The sequence below is a fragment of the Leptodactylus fuscus genome, chromosome 1 (assembly GCF_031893055.1).
Source record: "Leptodactylus fuscus isolate aLepFus1 chromosome 1, aLepFus1.hap2, whole genome shotgun sequence".
In the NCBI taxonomy this organism is placed as follows: domain Eukaryota; kingdom Metazoa; phylum Chordata; class Amphibia; order Anura; family Leptodactylidae; genus Leptodactylus; species Leptodactylus fuscus.
Genome location: NC_134265.1, coordinates 266,096,172 through 266,121,941, shown reverse-complemented (window position 1 = coordinate 266,121,941; position 25,770 = coordinate 266,096,172). Strand labels below are relative to the sequence as shown.

General features: G+C 42.8%; 1 protein-coding gene across 1 annotated transcript in view; it reads left to right on the top strand.

Annotated features, from left to right (window-relative positions):
• Positions 1 to 22,088: 22,088 nt before the first annotated feature.
• Positions 22,089 to 25,770, top strand: part of QRFPR (pyroglutamylated RFamide peptide receptor) — a 66,519-nt gene continuing 62,837 nt past the window's right edge. Inside the window, exon 1 of the mRNA XM_075287186.1 lies at positions 22,089 to 22,428. Coding sequence (XP_075143287.1) covers positions 22,089 to 22,428 — 340 coding nt within the window. The remainder of the gene's footprint in view (positions 22,429 to 25,770) is intronic.

Here is a 25,770-nt window from a genome sequence, read left to right as displayed (position 1 = left end):
GCAACGATCGTTTCATGCAGTAAGCATTTCATCAGGCTTTGGTGGGATTCCCACTCAGCTGGGCAAATCATCAGTAGAAACCGGTTGTTGGAGAGGAGCCAAAATACTGATGACATATGAGATCTGTGTCACCCCCGACCAGAGTGTGTTTCATATTGATTCCTACAGGGACTTCCTGTCTCTTCCCTTGTTCGTAGAATGATCATCAAGATAGCTGGGGGTCTGACACCCACTGGTAGTCTTTACTTTTTACATTTTTAAAAATATTTCAATTAATTTTTAAAAATATTTTATTTTCACTTTAAAGTCACTCAGATGCTGTGGTCAACATTGACTACAGTATCTCAGGGATTAAGGATCCTACTAGCTTTTGGAGGATTCCTATTAACATATATACAGCTCAGAGAGGAAAAATGTGGTTAACAACAGGTTATTGAGAGCATAGATTGGGGTGATGACAAAACAACACGAGCAAAGATCAGACAGGAAGTATTCCCTACAATTAAGCTGATAGATATGCTGGAGACATCAAAAACTGTATTGGCCTTTTCCAACTGAATGAGCTATGCTTCTTGTAATCAGCAAGAGAGTTAAAGAGAGTCTGTCACCAGAAAAGTCCCTTTTCCTGTGAACACAAGCTATTTGACCATACTTATAATTCAACAAAGAATATTATGGTGACAGACTCCTTTTAAAAATAATCACAATAATATTAATAATAATAATAAAAATACATATTATTTATATAGCACCAACATAATCTTCAGCACTTTACAAATTATTGGGTTCAAGTACAGACAAAACAATGGGGGTCACACGGTTGCTCAGTGGTTAGCAGTGCAGCCTTGTAGCGCTGGAATCCTGGTGTTCAAGTCCCGCCAAGGGCAAAAAACCATCTTCAAGGAGTTTGTATGTTCTCCCCATGTTTGCATGGATCTCCATCCCATATTCCAAAGACATACTGAGAGGGAAAAATGTACATTGTAAGCTCTATGTGGGGCTCACAATCTACAAAAAAAAAAAAAAAAAAAGTATAGACAAAACAAGACATTACAGAGGAATAATTTGCACAATGGGCTTGAGGCCCTGTTCGCAAGACCTTACATTCTATGAGGTAAAGAGAGTGACACAAGAGGTAGCATTTCTTAAACAGTGGTCAGACTGGTTTTCGTTACACATATAAAGCTGTATGAGCCGTCGCCAGTCAGTGTCCTTTTACTCGTATGTGCAGATGCTGCCTGAAAATAAAAGATTACAGATCGAAAAAGGCATCATGCCCTGTGGGAACAGTTGAGAGTTACTTTTAGGGATTCTAACTGCGGAAGGGTTTAGGTTAGGAATTGTGATAGACCTGTCTGAAAAGATGCGTCTTTAGCATGTGTTTGAAGCTGTAGAAATTGGGAGTTAATCTGATTATCTGGAGTAGAGAATTCCAGAGAACTGGTCCAATATGGCAGAAGTCTTGGATATGGGAGTGGGAGGCTCTGATATTAAAGTATGCTAGTCTGATGGCATTGAGTGAACAGAGTCCATGGGTTGGGTGATTGACAAAGATGAGGAAGGAAATTTAGGGAGGTGCAGCATTATTGAGAGCTTTGTGGATGAGGGTGATAAGTTTATATTGCATTCTGTAATGAATAGGCAGCCAATGCAATGACTGGCACAGATAGCAGGCATTGGTGTAGCGTTTAGACTGATAGATGAGCCTGGCTGCTGCATTCAGAATAGATTGTAGAGGGGACAAGGAGGAAGAAAAGTTAGAAGGTAGTTACACTGGTCAAGTTGAGAGTGAACCAAGGCGACATTAAGAATCTTTAATGTTTCCATGATAAGGAAAAGGTGGATTCTGGAGTTGTTTTTGAGATGGAAATGACATGACCGTGGGTATAGAGGGTAAAGGAAAGGTCTGATTCAAATATAACCCCAAGGCAGTGGGAATACTGACTCAGTGTTATGGTAAGAAGTGAGACTGAAATGGAAATATCAGAGTTATGTCTATTAGCAGATGGTGGAAACAGCACTAGTTCAGTCTTTGAGACTGTAGAAATGATATTTGAGACAGCAGAGACAGTCACTGGTGTTTTGTAGTAGTGCAGGGGTGATGGTACGGTATAAGGTGTAAAGTTGGTATCATCAGCATAAAGATGGTACCAGAAGCAAAATCTGGTGATGGTTTGTCCAATAGGGGCCATGTAGAGATCAGAAAGCAGAGGGTCTAGGACTAAGCCCTGAGGAACCCCAACAGCAAGGGAAGAGGGGAAGAGACAGAGCTTGCAAATGATACACTGAAAGTTTAATCTGAGAGATACGAGGAGAACCAAGAGAGCGCAGTGTCTATGAGGCCGACAGAGTGCAGCATACTGAGAAGGAATTGATGGTCTACAGTGTCAAATCCTGCTGAGACATCCCAAAGAATATGAAGAGAATAATCACCATAAGACTTAGCCGTCAGGATATTAGTGGAGACTTCAGGGGCCACACGGTGGCTCAGTGGTTAGCACTGCAGCCTTGCAGCACTGGAGTCCTGGTGTTCAAATCCCACCAAGAGCAGAAAACCCATCTGCAAGGAGTTTGTATGTTCTCCCTGTGTTTGCATGGATTTCCATCCCATATTCCAAAAAGACATACTGATAGGGAAAAATGTACATTGTGAGCTCTATGTGGGGCTCACAATCTACATAAAAAAAAAAAAAAAAAAAAAAAAAAGGGTGACCAAACCCCCTAAAAAAAAAAAAAGAAGAAGAATAGAGATGAGCAAACAGTGTTCTATCGAACACATGTTCGATCGGATATCAGGCTGTTCGATGTGTTTGATTCGAATCGAACATCATGTGGCAAACTCCAAAAAAATTCCCTTCCCTGGCGCTTTTTTTGCACCAATAACAGCGCAGGGGAGGTGGGACAGGAACTACGACACCGGAGGCATCGAAAAAAATCGGAAAAAGTCATTGGCTGCCGAAATCAGGTGACCTCCATTTTAGACGAATAGTGGATTTCAAATCCGGGTCATATGAGAATGTGAACTTTGTGACTAAGAGACAGGGATAGCTGAACAGGCAGGGATAGCTAGGGATAACCTTTATTTAGGTAGGAATGTTATTAAAAATAACTTTTTGGGGCTCTATGGGGTGTGTAATTGTGATTTTTGTGACATAAACTTTTTCCAATAGGAATGCATCGGACAGCGCTGATTGGCCAGAGTACGGAACTCGGCCAATCAGCGCTGGCTCTGCTGGCGGAGGCGGAGTCTAAGATCGCTCCACACCAGTCTCCATTCAGGTCCGACCTTAGACTCCGCCTCCTCCGGCAGAGCCAGCGCTGATTGGCCGAAGGCTGGCCAATGCATTCCTATGCGAATGCAGAGACTTAGCAGTGCTGAGCCAGTTCTGCTCAACTACACATCTGATGCACACTCGGCTCTGCTACATCAGATGTAGCAATCTGATGTAGCAGAGCCGAGGGTGCACTAGAACCCCTGTGCAAACTCAGCTCACGCTAATAGAATGCATTGGCCAGCGCTGATTGGCCAATGCATTCTATTAGCCCGATGAAGTAGAGCTGAATGTGTGTGCTTAGCATAGGAATGCATTGGACAGCCTTCGGCCAATCAGCGCTGGCTCTGCCGGAGGAGGCGGAGTCTAAGGTCGGACCTGAATGGAGACTGGTGTGGAGCGATCTTAGACTCCGCCTCCTCCAGCAGAGAAAGCGCTGATTGGTCGAGTTCTGTACTCTGTCCAATCAGCACTGGCCAATGCATTTCTATGGGGAAAAGTTAGCTTGCGAAAATCGCAAACTGACAGGGATTTCCATGAAATAAAGTGACTTTTATGCCCCCAGACATGCTTCCCCTGCTGTCCCAGTGTCATTCCAGGGTGTTGTTATCATTTCCTGGGGTGTCATAGTGGACTTGGTGACCCTCCAGACACGGATTTGGGTTTCCCCCTTAACGAGTATATGTTCCCCATAGACTATAATGGGGTTCGAAACCCATTCGAACACTCGAACAGTGAGCGGCTGTTCGAATCGAATTTCGAACCTCGAACATTTTAGTGTTCGCTCATCTCTAAAGAAGAATATTGGAGACTTTTGTAAGGGCCATTTCAGTAGAGTGCAGAGTAAGGGGATTGTAAGGGGAAAGATAGCAGAAAGATAGCAAATTGAACAAGAATAGACCAAGTTTTCCAAGAAAAACTCCAAAAGAGAGAAATAGGTTAAATATTTTATTAAGGTAAGTAATGGCGGCATGCGGCATAGACTAGTGATAAAGCAGTTCTATGGTACCATATGTAAAAGCTTGTTGTCTCTCTCATACAAGGGAATAGGATCTGCTCCAGACCATTGTGTATATGGTTCATGATTAGTCTTTAGGAAACAGGTCAGAGAATGTTATAGGCTTCGTGGCAAACATTGGAATTGTAAGATTATTTTTTTTCTAAGTATAGATATTTATTTGGAAGAGTAAAAACAACATTACCAAAAATTCTTAAAAACATATTTAACATGGAAACGTGATAGGTCATTTCCTAACAACACATTCCCTTTAAAATTTGTCACTTCTAAAGCTTGAGTGCCCCAGTAAACTTTTCACTGACCATCTGATAGATCTTTTCATTATTTGATGTAGGAAGTGACTCTTCTAGTTCAAATCAATGATCCTCTTAAAGAAAAATTGATTGTGCCAAGTATGACCAAATCAGAAAGCAAAGAGTGGAGGAAAATCACTGCTAACACATGTATAAAAATAGTATCTGAGCTCAAAGTATTTTCTCAGTAGATATGGCACATAACGTACTAAGTGTGTGCCACATTCACTAAATGAATAGTTTGAAAATGTGCTGGACACTTTTTGAACATGTCACATATATATTATAGAATCCATATTTCTGTATTTGACTTTTTTGAGCTTAGAAAATCACATAAAACTCACTCAAAACTGAGAGCAATCTCAAAAGCCTGTTTGCTAAAATTGTTAGATACTTCATAAAACTGTATAAAAGACATGGCACTAGTACTGGACAATATCTCTACAAGGAAAAGCACTGAAATGAGTAAATAGATTTGGCACATATCAATTCCATTCTGAAATTCCCCAAAATTTTGTATTCCAGCAGTTGCAGATGAATTACTCCAAAAAATGCAAAACGTCCATATTTTCTGCTGCAAGCTAACAATTACACATTGCTGCTAGTGCTGACTCTGATAGAATACCACACTGCCATCTGTGTTGACTCGATTACGTCTTTCAGTCTCCAATTTTTATATCATATATGTATATATATATTTTTTCCTCATATAAACATACTTGGAAATTTGAATGAATAACACATAACATATTACGGGATAAGGGTGCATTCACACTGAGTAAACGCTAGCTTATTCTGAACGTAAAACACGTTCAGAATAAGCGGCGTCTAAAGCAGCTCCATTCATTTCTATGGGAGCGGGGATACGAGCCCTCCCCATAGAAATGAATGGGCTGCTTCTTTCACTCCGTGCAGTCCCATTGAAGTGAATGGGGAGTGCCGGCGTATACGGCAAGCTCTGCTCATGCCGGAGCGTACACGCTGGCACTCCCCATTCACTTCAATGGGACTGCACGGAGTGAAAGAAGCAGCCCATTCATTTCTATGGGAGCGGGGATACGAGCCCTCCCCATAGAAATGAATGGGCTGCTTCTTTCACTCCGTGCAGTCCCATTGAAGTGAATGGGGAGTGCCGGTGTATACGGCAAGCTCTGCTCATGCCGGAGCGTACACGCCGGCACTCCCCATTCACTTCAATGGGACTGCACGGAGTGAAAGAAGCAGCCCATTCATTTCTATGGGGAGCGCTCGTATCCCCGCTCCCATAGAAATGAATGGAGCTGCTTTAGACGCCGCTTATTCTGAACGTGTTTTACGTTCAGAATAAGCTAGCGTTTACTCAGTGTGAATTCACCCTAATGTAGGAAAAAACACACGTGCCAGTAAGAATGTAGGTGGCTATAGCACAAATATCAGCAGAACTGTTGGCACCAGATGTCTTCCATATTTGTATTGTTGCGGAGGATGCAGATGACATTATGGACTAGATGGCTCACTCATCATCCTCAGTCACAGCAGGACGATGTTGCCTCTGACGGTGATATACCGATTTTAAGCCAGCGTTGAGTGCTTTCCCCCTCTACCGTAACAGATAATATGTGGCCCTATAGAAACATTTCTGTTCTATCATCTCTGTCTTCTCTGATCATGGTGGGGCACCTTCTTCCCTCATTTGTCTTTTTTGTTTTTGATTATTGTGCAATAGGGACACGTTATTTAGGTTTTATCTTTTTTTATTAATAAAAGCTACGTTTTACGCCAGCAATCTTCATTTAAGAGGGTACCCCTTCAGTTTAAAAACATATTTAAGGTATTTCTCACTCAATATACAACTGTTCCAATACTTAGTGGGTAAAACCGGCATAGGTTTTTATCGTTACTATCAGTCACTATTATTGGTCATGTCAGGCTTCCTGACTGATAGTTTAAAAACCTCACTCTGGCTAGAGGAGGCTAAGGTAGCGTTCTTTGAACAGGAACTGACTAGAAATGAACAATTTGTTAACCTCAATGATACTTTTAAGGGATTGACCAAAATATAACAAGAATATGTCAGATGTTGGTGGGAGGTGCAGGGGCTCTCGAAATATCTTGAACATAAAATTGTACCAAGAGGGCTACATACCCCTATCCTACCCTCACCACGGGTTAGGTCATCTCAACTGATGAACTTATAGACTAAAGAGGTCACAGAGTCATCCCTTCGTCTGATAGCACTGATCCTAGAAGAGGAATAGAGCAATTTATCTAAATTAGAGCTCACCCTTAATGAGACTATCACTAAGGCCTTATCGTCTGATACTGACGCTAGGTTCACACCTGCGTTCAGGGTCTCCGTAGACCGGGTCCGGCCGTGAGCAGCGGTGAGCGTTTTAGGCTCTCCGCCGCAAAACCGTTTTTTAAAATCTGGACACAGAGTACTGCATGTCCGACTCTGTGTCCAGATTATAAAACCCGGTTTGGCGGCGGAGAGCCTAAAACGCTCACTGCCGCTCACGGCCAGACAGCTTTCTCACCCATTCAAATGAATGGGTGAGAAAGCCTCCTGCAGGTTTCCGTCTCCTGCCTCTGTTTTAGGCAGGAAACGGAAACCTGAAGTACGGAGTGCCGGGTGTAGATGTGAATGAGCCCTGAGTTCCCCAAAAAGAGCTTGATTTACAGAATAACATTGAGAAGTTTACAAACCAGATAAAACATCGTAAACATCAACAGTTTCAAAGAGATTTACTTGAATTTAAAGAAAATAGAGCTTATCAAGATCTGGGTAGAACTGGCCAGACTAGTGATTTGTCCTCTTCGGAGTATGAGACCTCTGACAATGACCGTAGGGTGAGACCCAATGATAAAGTGTATACAAAAGGCACTAACACCAATGCAAAATATAGAGGGAGGAATAAGAACCAAACCAGGGATAACACACAAACTCCATCTACATTGGGTTTTTTAGCTCAGGGATCGCAGATCACCCAATACCTCTTGAAAAACAGAATGGTACAGCAGACACCAGGATAGATATGGCTCCTAATACAGATTCCCTCCAGGTCATCAACCTGTCAGATAGAACACTTACACAGAACAAAATATCGGTTTTATCTAGGGGTCTCTCTTTTGTACCATTGACCCGGTTTCAACATTTTGAATGGGTTAAGGATGTGGCCCTTTTTGTCAGGAACTTACATTGGTCGAAGTTTATGTGCACTGTGGAGTCCAGGAGGGCTAGGGAATTAGGGGTCGAAATTGAGGACTTAGAAGGGATACATGTCCTTGAGAGCCTCCTATTGGAAAAAGAGGGCCATGAGACCACACAACCACTAACAACACTTAGACACTTGAATACACTTGAAGTCAGCTTTGCAGCAGTATATAGAACTGCCTATGCCCAAATCGGTGAAAGGTCCTCTTTAAGGAAGCGATCCGCCCTTATAACAGATAGTAGCTGCCGGCTGTTTGTTGGCAGATACATGTGATTGTATTTTATGACAATATAGGTTTTCAAGTGTATTTTTGACCTGTTCTATCCTTAGTTATCTGTTCAGAGATACTCCTCCTTTTCTATATGTTGTGAATATCATGTTTACTATTGACCTGCCGCACCTGCCGAGCCTCCAACCACGTGCTCAGCCACGAACATGATTGATTGGCCGAGGTATACAGAGGTGTGATCAAAGGGCGGGTGGTACCCTGGACATGGGGTTATAAAAAATCAGCAGACGCAGCACACAGCATCGGACCTATTCTAGTATTTTCACTGCAATTTTGTTTCTTTTCATCTCCTTCAGAAATATTTACTCTCATGAAGAGCTAATGTCTTAGTGAAACGCATTAAGAGGCAGACTTTAGTAGCAGCCCACTTACAATATTGGGGGTATTGCAATACTAGCTAGACTCTGTGTGGGTTTACATTTAGCAGGGGCTAGAATTCTGACCGGTCCCTGGATCATACAGCTAACACTTGGGGTCTGTACTGACATTGTTCAGTGTGCATATCTGACCAGCTGGACAACACATACCAGCACACCTCCCGCTGGGGTCTGCTACAACTTTATCCTATGGAGATTAGGAATTGGGATACGGCATACAGGGACTATTACCACAAATTGTTTGCTATTGGAGTGACTGGGGGTTTAACATTGTGTATGCTGTCCCCCTATCTTAAGAATTCACGGCAGGGGTCCGGTGTATCTTTAATTTGAGCCCTCCCCTCATTTGTGTTTTTTGTTTTTGATTATTGTGCAATAGAGACACGTTATTTAGGTTTTATCTTTTTTATTAATAAAAGCCACATTTTAGCCAGCAATCTTCATTTAAGAGGGTACCCCTTGAATTTATAAACACCTTCTTTCCTCCTAAGAGATAGCATCCCAGGTGCTAAAGAAGATATTCAAGATAGTCTTCCCGTTAATGAGTTTTTCTGAGAACTGTCACCATTGTGATTGAAATCAGGTGGAGGATATGACTGAAACACATAGTTGTGTTGGTGGTGGAAGCAATAGTGGCACTTGTAGTCATGATAATGGTAATGTTGACATGGACCCTGGGTAAATAAGGCAAATAAGAGGTGAGAATCCTGAATAGAAGCAATGACCGTATGACATGTCGTAGTTTGGAAAAAATGGCAGAATGATGATGACGACAATTTTTGCAAAAACAAAATTGAATCCTGGGTATACAGGGGAGAATGGCAATCTGTAAGCTTAGCTGCTTATGTGCTGATAAGCATATTGTTATCATCAAGCAAAGGGATAATTATTGGATAGTTGTTCTTTTAGAATGTCGCTAAAAAAGCAAAATTTGGGAATTTTCCCTCTTTATCAAAGGCAGACAAAATCTACATATTTATGCATAAGCTGTGTATTCAGCTTGCTGAAAATAAGCCAGCCAGCTGTACATCTGGCCTCTGTCTGCTCCTTCTACTACTGAATCAACATTTAAGATCCTGTGCCAACACTACCACTACAACATATAGCAGAAACAATAACTAATACTTGCTGGATATGATAGATTAGTATTTCATTCCACAGCAGCAATCTGATAACCTGATCAGGAAATGGGTAAAAGCCACCTTAACTACCAAGTTCATTCATACGTGGACAATGCACTTTCTCTGAGCCTTGACCCTCATGGACCCCTGGATCAGCACATACAGTACAATACATAGAGTAGTGTGAAAAAGTATTTGCCACTTTCCCAATCCATTGGAAGTTTATCGCACTTAAATGTTTCAGATCACCAAACAAATTTAAATATTAGACAAATATAACACACATAAACACAAAGTGCACTTTTTAGATGAAGGTGTTTATTATTAAGGGAAAAAGTAATCAAAACCAACTGGGCCCTATGTGAAAAAGTAATTGCCCCCTAAACCTAATAATTGTTTGGGTCACTCTTAGCAGCAATAACTGCCAATGGGTCTTTTACAACACTCTGGAGGAATTTTGGCCAACATCTTTGCAGAATTGTTGTAATTCCCCCACATTGAAGCATTTCTGAGCTTTTTTAAGGTCATGCCACAGCATTTCAATCAAATTAAGGTCAGGACTTTGGGCCATTCTGTCCCCTCTCCGCATGAAAAATGTGGACAAAAAAGCGCCACATTTTTCGTATGAAAACCAAGCAAAAACCACATGGACCCCATTATAGTCTATGAGGTCTCGAATTTCCTAAGGTAACTGCTTTCTTAACAGGATTAGGGTCCATTCACATGGAGTTTTATGGCGAGGGCTATGGCACTGACTCTGTGTCAGAATCCATGTGGAAAAAAAGCCTCCCTATAGAGTTCTATAGGTTCTGTTAGCTTTTTTTTTCTGCTAGCAGATTTTTTGCAGATTCTGCCTGCAAAAACCAATGCAGTCAATGGGAGGTGGAAAATCCACGTGGAATTGGTGAATTTCCTAATTCCTGAAGCAGATGTTTTCTTCGCCAAAATCCTCATCAAAAAACTCAGTGTGAATGCACCCTTAGATTTCCATTCGGGGACGTCCCCAAGCAGACTCCCTAAATGGAAACCCATGCGCAAATGTGAACCAGGCCATAATTTTGTTTTTTTAGGCCATTTAGAGGTGGACTTGCTGGTGTGTTTTGGATGACTGTCCTGCTGCATAACCCAAGTACGCTTCAGCTTGAGGTCATGAACAGATGGTCTGAGATTCTCCTTCTGGATTTGTTGGTAGACAGCAGAATTCATGGTTCCAATTATCACAGCAAGTCTTCCAGGTCCTGAAGCAGCAACAAGCCTCAAACCATCACACTACCACTACCATCTTTTACTGTTGGTATTGATGTTCCTTTTCTGAAATCCTGTGTTGCTTCATTGCCAAAAAGTTCCACTTTTCAGTTCACAGAATATACTCCCAAAAGTCTTGGGGATCATCAAGATGTTTTCTGGCAAAACTGAGACAAGCTTTTATGTTCTTTTTGCTCAGCAGTGGTTTTTACCTTGGAGATCTACCATGCAGGCCATTAATGCATAGTCTCTTTCTTATGGTGGAGTAATGAACATTGACCTTAACTGAGGCAAATGAGGTCTGCAGTTCTGTGGGGTGGTTTGTGACCTCTTGGAATAGTCATCACCGTGCTCTTGAGGTAATTTTGGACAACTGGCCAATCCTGGGAAGGTTTACCACTGTTCCATGTTTCCTCCATTTGAGGATATGGATCTCACTATGGTTCTCTTGAGTCTTAAAGCTTTGGAGATGGCTTTATAACCTTTTTCAGACTGATAAATCTCAATTACTTTGTTTCTTATTTGTTGCTTGTTTCTTTGCATCATAATGTCTAGTGTTACGTCCACATCCTTTCGAACTTTTGTGTATTCCGCTCACATGCTGCAGTGCAGGTGTATTTAGTTTTGATTCCTGGCTTAGGCCGGGGCCCTACTGTCCGGAAACGCAGCGTTTTACAGTACTTGCAAAGTGGATGGGATTCATGCGAATCCCATGCCCACTTTGCGGAAAAAATCGTAGTATGGACATGCTGCGATTTCCAAAACCATTGCATTTTATCTACGGAAATGCCGGCGGCTTTCCTATAGATATAATTGTAACAGAAATTCCGCGGATGAAAACTCTGTGTACTTTCTGTTGAAAGCGCTGCATTTCCGCCCAGTGGGGCCTTAGCCCTAGGGTTTTTGTTAATCTGTCTGAACTCTGTCTCATTCCTTCACCTCTGTAATTGATTTTCCACCACTCCCATCTCCTTCACCTTGATTTCCCTCTTCTCCTGTAATAGTTAATTTTAGCCTACCTGTGTGATTGACAGCCTATCTTACTATCAGGTCTGGGGCGGGTTTTTCCTTCCTATTTACTCTTGGCTCACATTCACATTGGTGCTTACTATTGCCTTGTGCTTACTGGCTATTTACTCTTGCTGTTTTGTTACCTGCATTCTTATTCCTGACATTTGGCTAAAGCTTTGACTATTATCTTGGATTATGATTTTGTACTGCGTTGCTTGACTGTTACTGGGCCCTTGGCTAGCTGACCTCCCTTTGTTGTTGTTTGTCTTGTCTGTGTTCTCTGTCATCACATATATCTAGGAAAGGCTTGTCGACCAGTTGTTGCCTGTCGCTTAGGACAAGACAGGCAAATAGGAAAGGATGGGGGAGTCAGCTTAGGGTTCACTGTCTTATCGTGCCCCTTCCCCCAGGGTTCACCAGCAGCAGCTGGGAATTGCTCCTCTAGAAATTCAATTAGTCTTGCTTCTGTTGATCTTTTGGTCTACTTCTCTTTGTCAGGCAGGTTCTATTGTTCCTTAAGGAGTGATATTATCCCCAGAACCTGTTCTCTCATCTCTGCCAAATCAGTTATCCCTATGCTGTTCTGAGGAGATCCAACCAGATCGAAATGGCGCTGTCCACAGCTGGGATATTGATTTGGCTAATCCCCGCATTATAGCAGCAAAGGTTTGTTGAAAAAGTTGGGCATGATGTTGTCAAGTCTGAGAACATGAATCAAGATTCTTATACTTTATATTGTAGAAATACTAATTTTTCCTTAATGAGGTTGCATGGATCTGAGACAAAGGATCTTGAAGCCCAGATGGAGCTTGTTTCTTTACCATGCCTCGTGGTAGAAGTCTTCAAATTACAGCAAGGGGGGTCGTCTGGGTGGACGAAGGAAGGCTGGACATCAAAGGACTGAAACCAATAGAAGCTGGACAACTCAGGAATGCCATGGGGGCAGTAACCCCTCCTTTCTTTGTCTCTAAAGTGTGTGTACTTTCAATAAAGAGTCAGTAATGCTGAGGTGGGCGAAGAGCATGGCTGGTTTGATACGGAACTCTGTGTCTGTCTCATTATTAGCGATTTGTGCACAAACATGCTCATTTAATTTGGACTGACTGATTGATCCAGGATATAGCCGAATGCGGCTATAACAATGTTTAAAGGGGCTGCCCCTAGAGGGCAGCAAGCGGAGGCACTGTTCTCCTATTTACATCTTAGAAAACAGATTTGCATATTTTTCCCATAAATTACTGGGTCAGCCAACCTAAGTGCCATACTTTTGTATATCTTTTTGTTTGACTTCTGTTCTTATGTGAAGTTTTTGTATTTTTAAAAACATTTGGACCCATTGGGCAGAATGGCATTGTCCATGAGCCGAAGTGAGCCCTTTCCCAGAACTGAATGGGGAGGTAGTTGAGCCTTCTGTCCTGCACGCATGTGCAGCCCTGCAAATATCTGTGCATGTGGCAGAACTGTGATCTATAGCAATCCCCCCACACACTGATGGGTGCAGGTGCCTCCTGTTTAGATCTTTTTCCTATGACTGCATGAACACATCATGTATAGATATCATGTGACTAAAAGGTCATTAACTCAAAAGAACAAGAAGACTCCAGAGAGTAAGAGAACAAAGGTAAATGTTTGTGTGTTAAATTAGTGTATGTGAGCATGTGCTGTGAGTGTTGAGTGTGTACTCTGAATGTATATGTGTGCTGTGAGCTGTATATGCCGGTATATGTGCTGTGAACTTTAATCTATTGGGGGTAACCAGAGGAGGTCTCCTCCAGCCCACCTTCTGATTTAATGCAGTGCTGAGGGGCCTGTAAGGCACTTGGTGGTGGTGGTGGTATTTTCCCTAGGAAGTTACCAGTTGTGGTAATCTTCAGTCTCACTGAGCCATGGTAGTCTCACTGAGCCAGGCAATGCTGGTGGGAAGGATCCTTGATGGTAAGTGCAGTAATTGACTCAGGAGATAATGGTTGCAGTTGAATAACAGGTGGAACTCTAATGAATATGATGCAGTTTCCTAGCATGTGCAGCAGAGTAATAAGAGTTCCACCGTGTAATGAGGATGAGCCAGGTAAAGTTTCTCAGCCAAGGATGTCCAGTATATCTCTCTAGTGCCAGATAACTCCACAACTCCACATTAATGCTTTTCTCTTTCTACAGAGAATGTATTCAAGTTGCCCCTCTTTATCCTGTGGAAAACTGGGTCACCAGTCTGAGACTCTCACAAACCCAATGACCAGGGAGAAAGGGGAAAACCACCACAAGGACCAACTACAGGAGCACATGATTCTCTTGCTCCTTGCTGCCAGCACAGTGAAGACTCCTCCATAGACCATGTATGTATGTAAGCTGTGTGCTGTATATAAGTGTGCTGTGTGCTATATTCTATGAGCTGTGTATATGTACGTTGTGTTTGTTGTGCACTGTATGATGTATGTCTTGCCCATATGAAGAAAATGGACAGTAGTATTACTTCTATTGCAGATTTACATTCCCTATCAGTATGCCTTGAGAGTGTGGGAGAAAACCCACACAAACATGGGGAGGGTATACAAACCCCTTGCAGATGTTGTCCTTGGTAGAATTTAAACCCAGGACTCCAGCACTGCAAGACTACAGTGCTAACCAATAAACAACCATGTTGTCCGGGATTTCGCTTCATACTTGCCCATCATGTAAATTTTAGCAAATAACCTGGCATCACCTGTAGAACATAAGGGCAGAAATTTCATTACAGACCACTAAAAATTCTCTGTTGTACTAGGGGATGATTTAGATTAAAGTGGTTATCTACTTCCTAATATTTATGGCCTATGCTAAGGTTAGGCCATCAATATTAAATCTGCAGGGGCAACATGGTGGCTCAGAAGTTGGCACTGCAGCCTTGCAGCGCTGGAGTCCTGGGTTCAAATCCCCCCAGGAGCAACACATGCGAAGAGTTTGTATGTTCTCCCCATGTTTGCATGGATTTTCTCCTGTTCTACAAAGACATACTGATAGGAAGAAAAAAAAATATGCAGGGGACTACAAGCCAGAACCCTTGCAGATCAGTTGTTCTGAGACAAGGCTGCCCCATAGACTTCAATGGGACAACACTGTAGAATCTAAAGCTACACTTTGTATGGTGAGGGAGCAGTGGTAAATATTACCAAAAACTCCACTGTCCTGGATGACCTGGTGTTTACTTTTAATATATTCAGGTCTTGACCCTGAAAAAGAAATGACTTAATTTTAATGTAATGTGTAACTTCTGAAGTGTGAATAAAACATGGTTATATCTAAGTGTGAGCAAACTGAGTCAGACAGAACCAAGTTCAACCTGAATTTTCCAAAGTTTCGGGTTTGATATGAACCTGAAACTTTTGTGGTTCACCACCCATGAAACACTGTCTGATGTCTCCTGTGGAGGCCCAGGGCAGATGAGTTACACTAACAAACAGTTTTACTCAACGTGCCTTATCTCTCCTGGGCATCCCGTACTCCACTGGCTTACTATTTATGCCTCTTCTGGTCTCTGGCTGACATCATGTGTCCTGGGATCACTGCTAACAGAGAAGGAAAAAGCACATGGCTAAAAACAAGGTTCTGAACCCAGTTATATATCAAAAGTAAAACAAATCTTTATTGAACAAAAAAATGGATTAAAAACAATTAAAAGAAAAGCAGACAGTGGAATCTAGAAAATGGCAGGAAAAGATTGTAATAGTTGCTGAGGTCTATTCAAGTCTGTACGTGCACACTGAGATGACTGTTCACTCCTTTTACACAATGTCCTAACTTTTTTGGAATCGGGGTTGCACTTCATATTGTGATATTTCTTTGAAGTGTATTCAGTTTCCTATTTTAGCCTATTTACGAAGACATATTGTAAAATTACAGAAAAAGATCCTGTGCTTTAAAGCACAACCACAGATTCTGTATGGCACATGCTTAAAAGGACAGCTGGAAGTGGGAGTCCCAACTGTTACTGTCACAAAGATTAGAAGCAGGTCTCTTCTTCCTCAGTAGCTGTTAGAAGTAGAAAACATAGGTAAATATGAGCAACACAGTATTGTCTTTCACCAACCAATTTTCTTCCTAAATGTTTCTAGAGAAAAACAAATTAAACTATAGTGTTTCTCCACACTCATAAGACTTACAGAATTTTTATTTTAAATTTAGTTTTTATTGAGAATTTTTTTTTTCAAATGCAGGAAAGGAAAAAGAATGCAGGGAAAATAATAACACGCACCTACAACAGACCATAAATATAGCATGGAAGGAGTGACATCATACATATTAAACAGATGTACAATACCAGTGTACGGTTGAAGAATAAGAACAACCGCACACCACATGAGTAAGTACGACTCTTTCTGTCGACAAATCAAGGTTGCTTCAACTGGATGAGGGAGGGGAAGGAAGGGAGGGAAGGGGGAGGGAGAATGTGAGAAAACAGTAAAATAATAACAACCGCCACAACATAATAGAAATAACACTTATCTATGTCCAACTCAGCTTCACAGCATGTAAAATTTAAATCTTGATCAACAGACTAAGGAGGTGTCCAGCGGTACAGTCACCTCTAACTCAATTAAGAAAAGCTGCTATCAGGGAGCTCCAGACGAAGGAGGCAAAATCCGGGGTTGGGAGTCCCTTTCGTTCCTTACATAAGAAGACCAAAGGGTCCATTTGGTCTGAAATTTAGAAAAAGTGTGCCCTTTACTGGCCAGCATACGCTCCAGTATAAAAGCTAGGTTGACATGATGGAACAACTCGTTTACAGTCAAACATAATGCTGATTTCCATTGTCAGGCAATCATGGACCTAGCTTCTAGGATTATTTGGCCCAAGACAACCTGCGTACCCATTAGAAAAGAGTCAGGATCCAAGAAACACAGCGCTAACCCTGGGGAGGGAGTAATAGGGAGACCAACAATGGAAGACATGAACTGAAACATTGCTACCCAAAACGCCTGAATTGGGGGACACTCCCACCACATATGAATAAATGAGCCTACACGACCGCAGCCCCGCCAACATAGCCTTGAGGTAGAGGAATTCATATGAGCCAATTGAACAGGAGTCCTATACCAGCGTAGAATTATTTTTTGCGCTGTCTCCCAATGGGAAGCACCCCTTGACACCTTCTTAACAAATCCAAAGGCCTCATGCCACTCCATCAGGGGAATGGTTCTGGCTAGGTCAGCTTCCCAACACAATAGGCAAAGGGGTTTGACCTGCGTAGATGGAGTCGAGAGAAAACTATAGAATGCAGAGGTGCCACCTCGGGCAGGAGGAGACTGTCTCCATAACCAAAAGGCTAGTCTTTGAAAAACAAGTCTCGAGGCTCCAAGAGTTTGTAGAAGGTGCCGAATTTGGAGGTACTTTAAAAAATCATTGCTAGGGAGATCAAACTCAGTATGCAACATAGCGAAAGATTTGAGGCAGTCATTATCATATAATTGTGAAATTTATAAGACTTACATAAATACATGATAGACAGTGATTTCTATCTTTTAACACTGTCATTTTAGTACCAAAATTCTGTGCCTATTCATTACTTTAATATACAGATCTCAGTGGCATAACTAGGAATGGCGGGGCCCTGTGGTGAACTTTTGACATGGCCCCCCCCCCAACTGACACCGACGACCTCGACCAACCCCCTCCTACACATTCCTGCACGCTCTATTATCCCCCATAGTGGCCCCTGCAGACAGTATTATCCCCCATAGTGGCCCCTGCACACAGTATTATCCCCCATAGTGGCCCCTGCACACAGTATTATCCCCCATAGTGGCCCCTGCACACAGTATTATCCCCATAGTGGCCCCTGCACACAGTATTATCCCCCATAGTGGCCTCTGCACACAGTATTATCCCCCATAGTGGCCCCTTCACACAGTATTATCCCCCATAGTGGCCCCTGCACACAGTATTATCCCCATAGTGGCCCCTGCACACAGTACTATCCCCCATAGTGGCCCCTGCACACAGTATTATCCCCCATAGTGGCCACTGCACACAGTATTATCCCCATAGTGGTCCCAGTACACAGTATTATACCCCATAGTGGCCCCTGCACACAGTATTATCCCCCATAGTGGCCCCTGCACACAGTATTATCCCCCATAGTGGCCCCTGCACACAATATTATCCCCCATAGTGGCCCCTGCACAAAGTATTATCCCCCATAGTGGCCCCTGGTCACACTATTATCCCCCATAGTGGCTCATGCTCACAGTATTATCCCCCATAGTGGCCCCTGCACACAGTATTATCCCCCATAGTGGCCCCTGCACACAGTATTATCCCCCATAGTGGTCCCTGTACACAGTATTATCCCCCATAGTGGCCCCTTCACACAGTATTATCCCCCATAGTGGCCCCTGCACACAGTATTATCCCCATAGTGGCCCCTGCACACAGTACTATCCCCCATAGTGGTCCCTGCACACAGTATTATCCCCCATAGTGGCCACTGCACACAGTATTATCCCCATAGTGGTCCCAGTACACAGTATTATACCCCATAGTGGCCCCTGCACACAGTATTATCCCCCATAGTGGCCCCTGCACACAGTATTATCCCCCATAGTGGCCCCTGCACACAATATTATCCCCCATAGTGGCCCCTGCACAAAGTATTATCCCCCATAGTGGCCCCTGGTCACACTATTATCCCCCATAGTGGCTCATGCTCACAGTATTATCCCCCATAGTGGCCCCTGCACACAGTATTATCCCCCATAGTGGCCCCTGCACACAGTATTATCCCCCATAGTGGCCCCTGCACACAGTATTATCCCCCATAGTGGCCCCTGCACACAGTATTATCCCCCATAGTGGCCCCTGCACACAATATTATCCCCCATAGTGGCCTCTGCACACAGTATTATCCCCCATAGTGACCCCTCCACACAGTATTATCCCCCATAGTGGCCCCTGCGCACAGTATTATCCCCAATAGTGGCCCCTGCACACAGTATTATCCCCCATAGTGGCCCCTGCACACAGTATTATGTTCCTTACTGGCCCCTGCACACAGTATTATACCCCATAGTGGACACCTATAAACAATTATTATACTCTGGGGTCTTTTCAGACCCCAGAGTATAATAATCGGAGTCCCAGGGGGAGAAAAACATTAAAAAAAACCCTGTTACTCACCTATCTCCCATCTCCTACGCTGTTGGCCTCCCAAGTAGTCGATCTTCAATGAGGTCAGACGTCACATGATCCGGGACGCAAGCCGGGGTCATGAGACATCAGACGACTAGGCCGAAGCCTGCCCGGATCGTGAAGAGGTAAGTAACAGTGTTTTTTATGTTTCTTACCTCTCCCAGTCTGCCAATCATTATACTCAGGGGTCCGAAAAGACCCCGAGTATAATGATAGCAGCGGTAGCCGCTTTCACCGGGCCCCTAATGTCCCGGGCCCTGTGGCAGCTTCCTCTGCTGCTATGGCGGTAGTTACGCCACTGACAGATCTCCTACAGTGCACAGAGATTGAAAAGATAACATGTTGGCTTATTGCAGGCAAGACTAAATAGTGCAAGGAATGTTACATAGTTACATAGTTGATGAGGTTGGATAAAGACATCAGTCCATCAAGTCCAACCTATAACCCTACAATTCCCTGCAGTGTGGATCCACGGGAAGACAAAAAAAAAAACCCATGAGGCTTATGCCAATTGCCCCATTTCAGGGAAAAAAATTTCTTCTCGATTCCAATCTGGCAGTCAGTATAAAAACCCTGGATCAACGTGTCCTTAAAATTAGTTAGTTAAATTAGTTAAAAAGAGTCTACTAACAAGAACATTCAGCCGCCATCACTGCAATATAGAGCATATTACAGTGACCAACAACAAATCCATGTTATCTAAGTCAAAGTAACTTTGAAATATTATGCAAAGGAGGGACAGAACATCAACTCTGGAAGCACTGCTATTACTGCTCAAGTAAGATGGTTGATGTCACAGCAGAGGGAGGATCAACTGCCACTGCATGGGGTGGTACAGGGAGGAGATGGTAGTGGTAGGAATGGCAAAAGATGCGCTCTAGAGGGCAGAAGGCTCACCCCAGTGCACATAAATGTCTATGATATCGCTTTAAATTATGAAACCCTTTTTTAATACCGGAAGGAGGAGAATAAACACCATACTGTATACGACTCACTATTTACAATATTAGATTAGAACATTTTAATGTTTTTTCTACAGTTTATAGAGATGCTGTAACATGCAACAATGGAATATGGACCATATATCAGCTGTATCTCCTGCACTGAACACTGTCTGAGCCTGAGGACCCAGTCTCTCAAAATCATCATGGTAGTCCTGTGGTGAGGCAGTGATTCACAGAATTATAATCAATATGCTGTGATACTGGGTCTTCTGACAGTTTTCTGTCTAGGAAATATAGCTGTCATATGGTCCATGTTCACAGCTTGAGAATACTTATCTGAAGCTGGTGTTAGATATAGTCTTCCAGCTGCAAGCTACTTATCTTTTTTATGGCTTCAGGTTTTATGAGAGAGCTGGGTTTGTCCTGACTCCCGAATTATTCTAATCCAATGAGTTCTGAGTGTCCAGAAATAATACAGCCCTTAAAATATACAGTGCTGTAAAGTAAAATGTAGCCCTGCTATATGTATTGTATAGAGTACATGTAAGTAGTTTGTAGCTCACTTAACAATAGCATCTATAGGCTACCAGTCTATGTTTTTCTGTAGCTTTTGTTATCTTGACACAGCTCTCATGTTTTAGTTTAGCAAACCCAGCCATGCCTGCTAAATAGGAAATCACAGTGTGTGTTGTAATTGACTAGCTTTTTGGAAGGGTAGTACTTCACTCCTCCGGACCTAACTCGTGTCAGCTGCAGCACAGTGGGATAACAAGGCAGTGAAGTCAATACATACAGTATACAGGAGGTGTTACAGAGTGGCATAGCCAGGGAACTGTGAGCAATTGGTGTGTGTGAGCTGGGCTCCTGTTATCTCCAGGACTGGGCTGCAGCCTGTTACTGAGTCCTGATTGGGTGCCTGTACTTATATGAAGAGGAGCTGTCCTTCAGCATCACGGCCAGTGCAGGGCTCAGCAACTGCTGAAGATACAGCTTTTTCTCCAGCCCTGGTGAAGATACAGCTAATCCTCCAGTCCTGGTGAGGATACAGCTTTCCTGTCCTCCAGCCCTGGTAAAAATACAGCTCACCTGTCCTCCAGTCCTGGTGAAGATACATCTCACTTGTCCTTTAGTACCATGGCCAGTGCAAGGCTACGCAACTGGTGAAGACAAAGCTTACCTGTCCTTCAGCCCTGGTGAAGATAAAGCTTACCTGCCCTCCAATCAAGTCCAATCAAGTGAAAATACAGCTTACCTGTCCTCTAGACTTGGTGAGGATTCAGCTTATCTGTCCTCCAGCTCTGGTGAAGATACATCTCACCTGTCCTTTAATATCACGGCCAGTGCAAGGCTCAGCAACTGGTGAGGATACAGCTTACTTGTCCTCCAGCCCTGATGAAGATACAACTTACTTGCCCTGCAATCCAGTGAAAATACAGTTTACCTGTCCTCCAGTCCTGGTGAGGATACAGCTTACCTGTCCTCCAGCCCTGGTGAAGATACAGCTTGAATTTTCTTTAGCACTATGGCCAGTGCAGGGTTAAGCAACTGCTGAAGATACAGAGCTTACCTGTCCTCCAGTCCTGGTGAGGATACAGCTTACTTGTCCTTCAGTCCTGATGAAGATACAGCTTACCTTTCCTTTAGCACTACGGCCAATGCAGGGCTCAGCAACTACTGAAGATACATCTCACCTATCCTTTAGCACCACGGCCAGTGCAGGGCTCAGCAACTGGTGAGGATACAGTTTACCTATCCTCCAGCACTGGTGAATATACAATTTACCTGTCCTTCAGCCCTGGTGAGGATACAGTTTACCTGTCCTCCAGCATTGATGAGGATACAGCTTACCTTCCTCCAGCCCTGGTGAGGATACAACTTACCTGTCTTTCAGCCCTGGTGAGGATACAGTTTACCTGTCCTCCAGCCCAGATGAGGATACAGCTTACCTGTCATTGAGTACCAGGCAGTGCAGAGCTCCTTCGTTTAACCTCCTGGTTATTTTGGATCAGATACTGGGTGTTTACAAGTTCTGGACCCTTCAGGCTTTGTGGATCTGTCAAATTGGAGAGCATATTTCTCATCAGAGTGGGATCCTATGTAATGCCATGCTGCACAAGCTGAATGAAGTGGGGTTGGTCAGCGCAGCCTGATCACACTGCCTGAATGCATTCCCTCAATATCACCCCTGAGCTCATCGCCAGGCTCCTGCAGGAGAATAACGTCACCCGGGAGCAGTTCATTCAGCTCTACCAGCTGCAGCCTCTGGTTTACATCCCAGAGCTCCCTGTCCGTACTAAGGCTGCTTTTGTGACAATATGTGTGCTGATATTCGTGCTGGCGCTGTTCGGAAACTCTTTAGTTCTTTACGTGGTCACCAAAAGCAAAGCTATGAGGACTGTCACCAACATTTTCATCTGTTCTCTGGCTGTAAGCGACTTGCTTATTGCTTTTTTCTGTATTCCCTTCACTATGCTTCAGAACATCTCATCCAACTGGCTGGGAGGTGGGTATCTGCAACCTAGATAGAAAGCATGCAGCTATAGTACTTGTAAAGACACCCGTCAATGCCAAGTTAAATAATCCTGATAGATAGTAGTTTCTCATTGAAAATGTATGGCATAAAGTGCTGCCAGCAAAGCAGATCTGCTAAAAGTGTACATGCATCTACATATGTCATATGTGCTCCTTCCATCAGGCAGAAAGTGTTTTAATGTTCATTTAATGTTCAAGACAACACATCCCACTTTAGAACTCGTACTTTGTAGAGCTTTGTTATTGAGCATGATAGATAGATAGATAGATAGATAGATAGATAGATAGATAGATAGATAGATAGATAGATAGATAGGGTGTTAACACAATGTTGAACCTTGTTACATCTGTATATATTACTGTGTAATGTAGAGTCTATAATTCATAGGATGCTATAGTGGAAGAACATTCATAGAGTCTGACATACAGAGAGGAGGAAGAGGAACAGCTGAGAAGCAGCAGATGAAGGTTTTCATGCACAGCAGTTCCTAAAATGTCAGTTGAGTCAAGAGTAGCCTATACTGTACAGTCAGTGGATGTAGCATATACTATCCTGCCTACATAAAACTTGTATGGAATTATTGTGACTTTCAGATAAAATCAATGCTTACTTTACAGGACGCCATTCAACAGCTCCTGTCTTTAGATACTGAATATACTGTATGCAACATATGTTCATCCAGTTGTACATTGCTGCAGTACATTACAGCTCTGTTCATGATCCAGGTAAGGTAATTAGTGCCATGACAAATTGGAACATACCCTTAGAGACTAGGAAAGAATGAATTTATTGAAAGCTTTAATGATCTCGCAGGATAGGATTAAATGCTGTCATTTGCACAGAATGTAAAAATCATGCATTGAGCTTTAATATACTGTAGATGTGCACCCACAGCATGTTTAACTGTCCATTTTATTATTCAGTTTAAGTTTAGCTTATATGCAATGGTTTATATTTCTAATAACATAGTAACATGATGCAAATGTCCATAAGGTATGTATGGGCTAATTTTATGAAAAACAGATCCATTGAACACCAGACAATATTATAAACAGAATGCTGTGCAATAATAAGTGACCAATAAGTCAGACTGTAGGTACGGTCAATATAAAAGACATTGGAAGAGAAAAGAAATGTCAATATTATGGAGACCAGGACCCTTCATGGTTATACTGACCTAAACTTGAAACTCATAGTGATCTAAACCCTCTGAGGGAGACCCAGCTTTCTCACACTGGACCCTACATTATGCTGCAAAATTTGTTGGTAGTCTTCAGACTTCATAATGCCATGCACACGGTCAAGCAGTCCAGTGCCAGAGGCAGCAAAGAAACCCCAAACATCAGGGATCCTCCACCATGTTTGACTGTAGGGACCGTGTTCTTTTCTTTGAAGGCCTCTTTTTTTTCCTGTAAACTCTATGTTGATACCTTTTCCCAAAAAGCTTTACTTTTGTCTCATCTGACCAGAGAACATTCTTCCAAAACGTTTTTGGCTTTCTCAGGTAAATTTTGGCAAACTCCAGCCTGGTTTTTTTAAGTCTCTGGGTAAGAAGTGGGGTCTTCCTGGGTATCCTACCATACAGTCCCTTTTTGTTCAGACGCCGACGGATAGTATGGGTTTACACTGTTGTACCCTCGGACTGCAGGGCAGCTTGAACTTGTTTGGATGTTAGTCGAGGTTCTTTATCTGCCATCCGCACAATCTTGCGTTGAAATCTCTCGTCAATGTTTCTTTTCCGTCCACATCTAGGGAGGTTAGCCACAGTGCCATGGGCTTTAAACTTCTTGATGACACTGCACACGGTAGACACAGGAACATTCAGGTTTTTGGAGATGGACTTGTAGCCTTGAGATTGCTCATGCTTCCTCACAATTTTGCTTCTCAAGTCCTCAGACAGTTCTCTGGTCTTCTTTCTTCTCCCCATGCTCAATGTGGTACACACAAGAACACAGAACAGAGGTTGAGTCAACTTTAATCCATTTCAACTGGCTGCAAGTGTGATTTAGTTATTGGATTCACTGAGGAAATATCTAGAAAGAAAATATATAAAATATAACTTTTATTAATTTATAAGATAAAAAAAAGTATAAGAACATATTTCCCAAAGCCAGGAAACAACAGTGGATCTATGTCCTTGGTCACAATGCACACTAGGACGTATCAATGTGTACCAATTAATCATGGAACTGATTGTGATATAAAACTATCTTTCAGGTCAGAAAATATTAAAAGATACAAGGTATGAGGGTATAGTGATTTTGTTGGCCAAAGCACAATTACTAATTGCTTATCTGCCTCCCTCAACCATAGAAGGCATGCCTAATAGACAAACAGCACGATTCAAAAACTGTGTCCACCTCACTTGTATGCTTTGAAGCCCTCCAGCACTTGTCTCCCCCGAGGTTACTGGCCTAACGCCACTCCAACGGGATCTGGCAAGCCTGAAGGTGCTTAGTGAGTGGCACTTAACTGTCTGCTGTCAATCTAATAAAAGAAATGTAACTAAATAGTCTGACCTATATGTAGCCCAACGCTGCGTTTCTTCAACACTATGAATCATCAGGGGCCAATGAGCTGTCATACAACATGGGTTAATACCCTAATCACAAATGAGTGTGACCGCACGAGACCGCACTGATGCCGGCAGTAGCGCGCCGCAAACATAACCCACTTTTAAAGAAAAGTCCCCTCCTACCACATGTCATTCCTCCAATCACTGCGCTAGGTGGGTGTGTGATCGCTCAATGATGCAAGCATATAGTAGTATACAAACTACCCAACCTAGCGCATGCGCATACTAGTGAGAGCAGGACTTAATTTCGCGGCCGCTATACAATTCCTTCAATCATTGCGCTCAGTGGGAATGTCATCGCTCGATAATACGAGCATATCGCGGTATGTCCATTGCCCAACCCGGCGCATGCGCATAATAATTGAAGAGGAACTTAGTCTATCGGTCGCTTCATGATGCTCGCGCATGCGCTTTAAACCATATGCCATGAACAACTACACCAATGAAGGACATCGCTACATGATGGATACAGAATGCAATTGTATCCAACACAAGTATGTTCTCACAAATATATAAAGGAAACAGGTGTGTATAGAATGTAACCAAAACACCAATCACCCCAAAGAGAATAAATAACTTCTCAGAGCAACTGCAACTAATTATTTTCTCTATTCTAAATTGACATTATATATGCCAAAGGTATGTATACATCACTTATTGTCATTAATAACTAATATATGATGTCACAAGTTTCAAATACCAAACTGGTATACATAAAGTGATAGTAAAATGTGCGT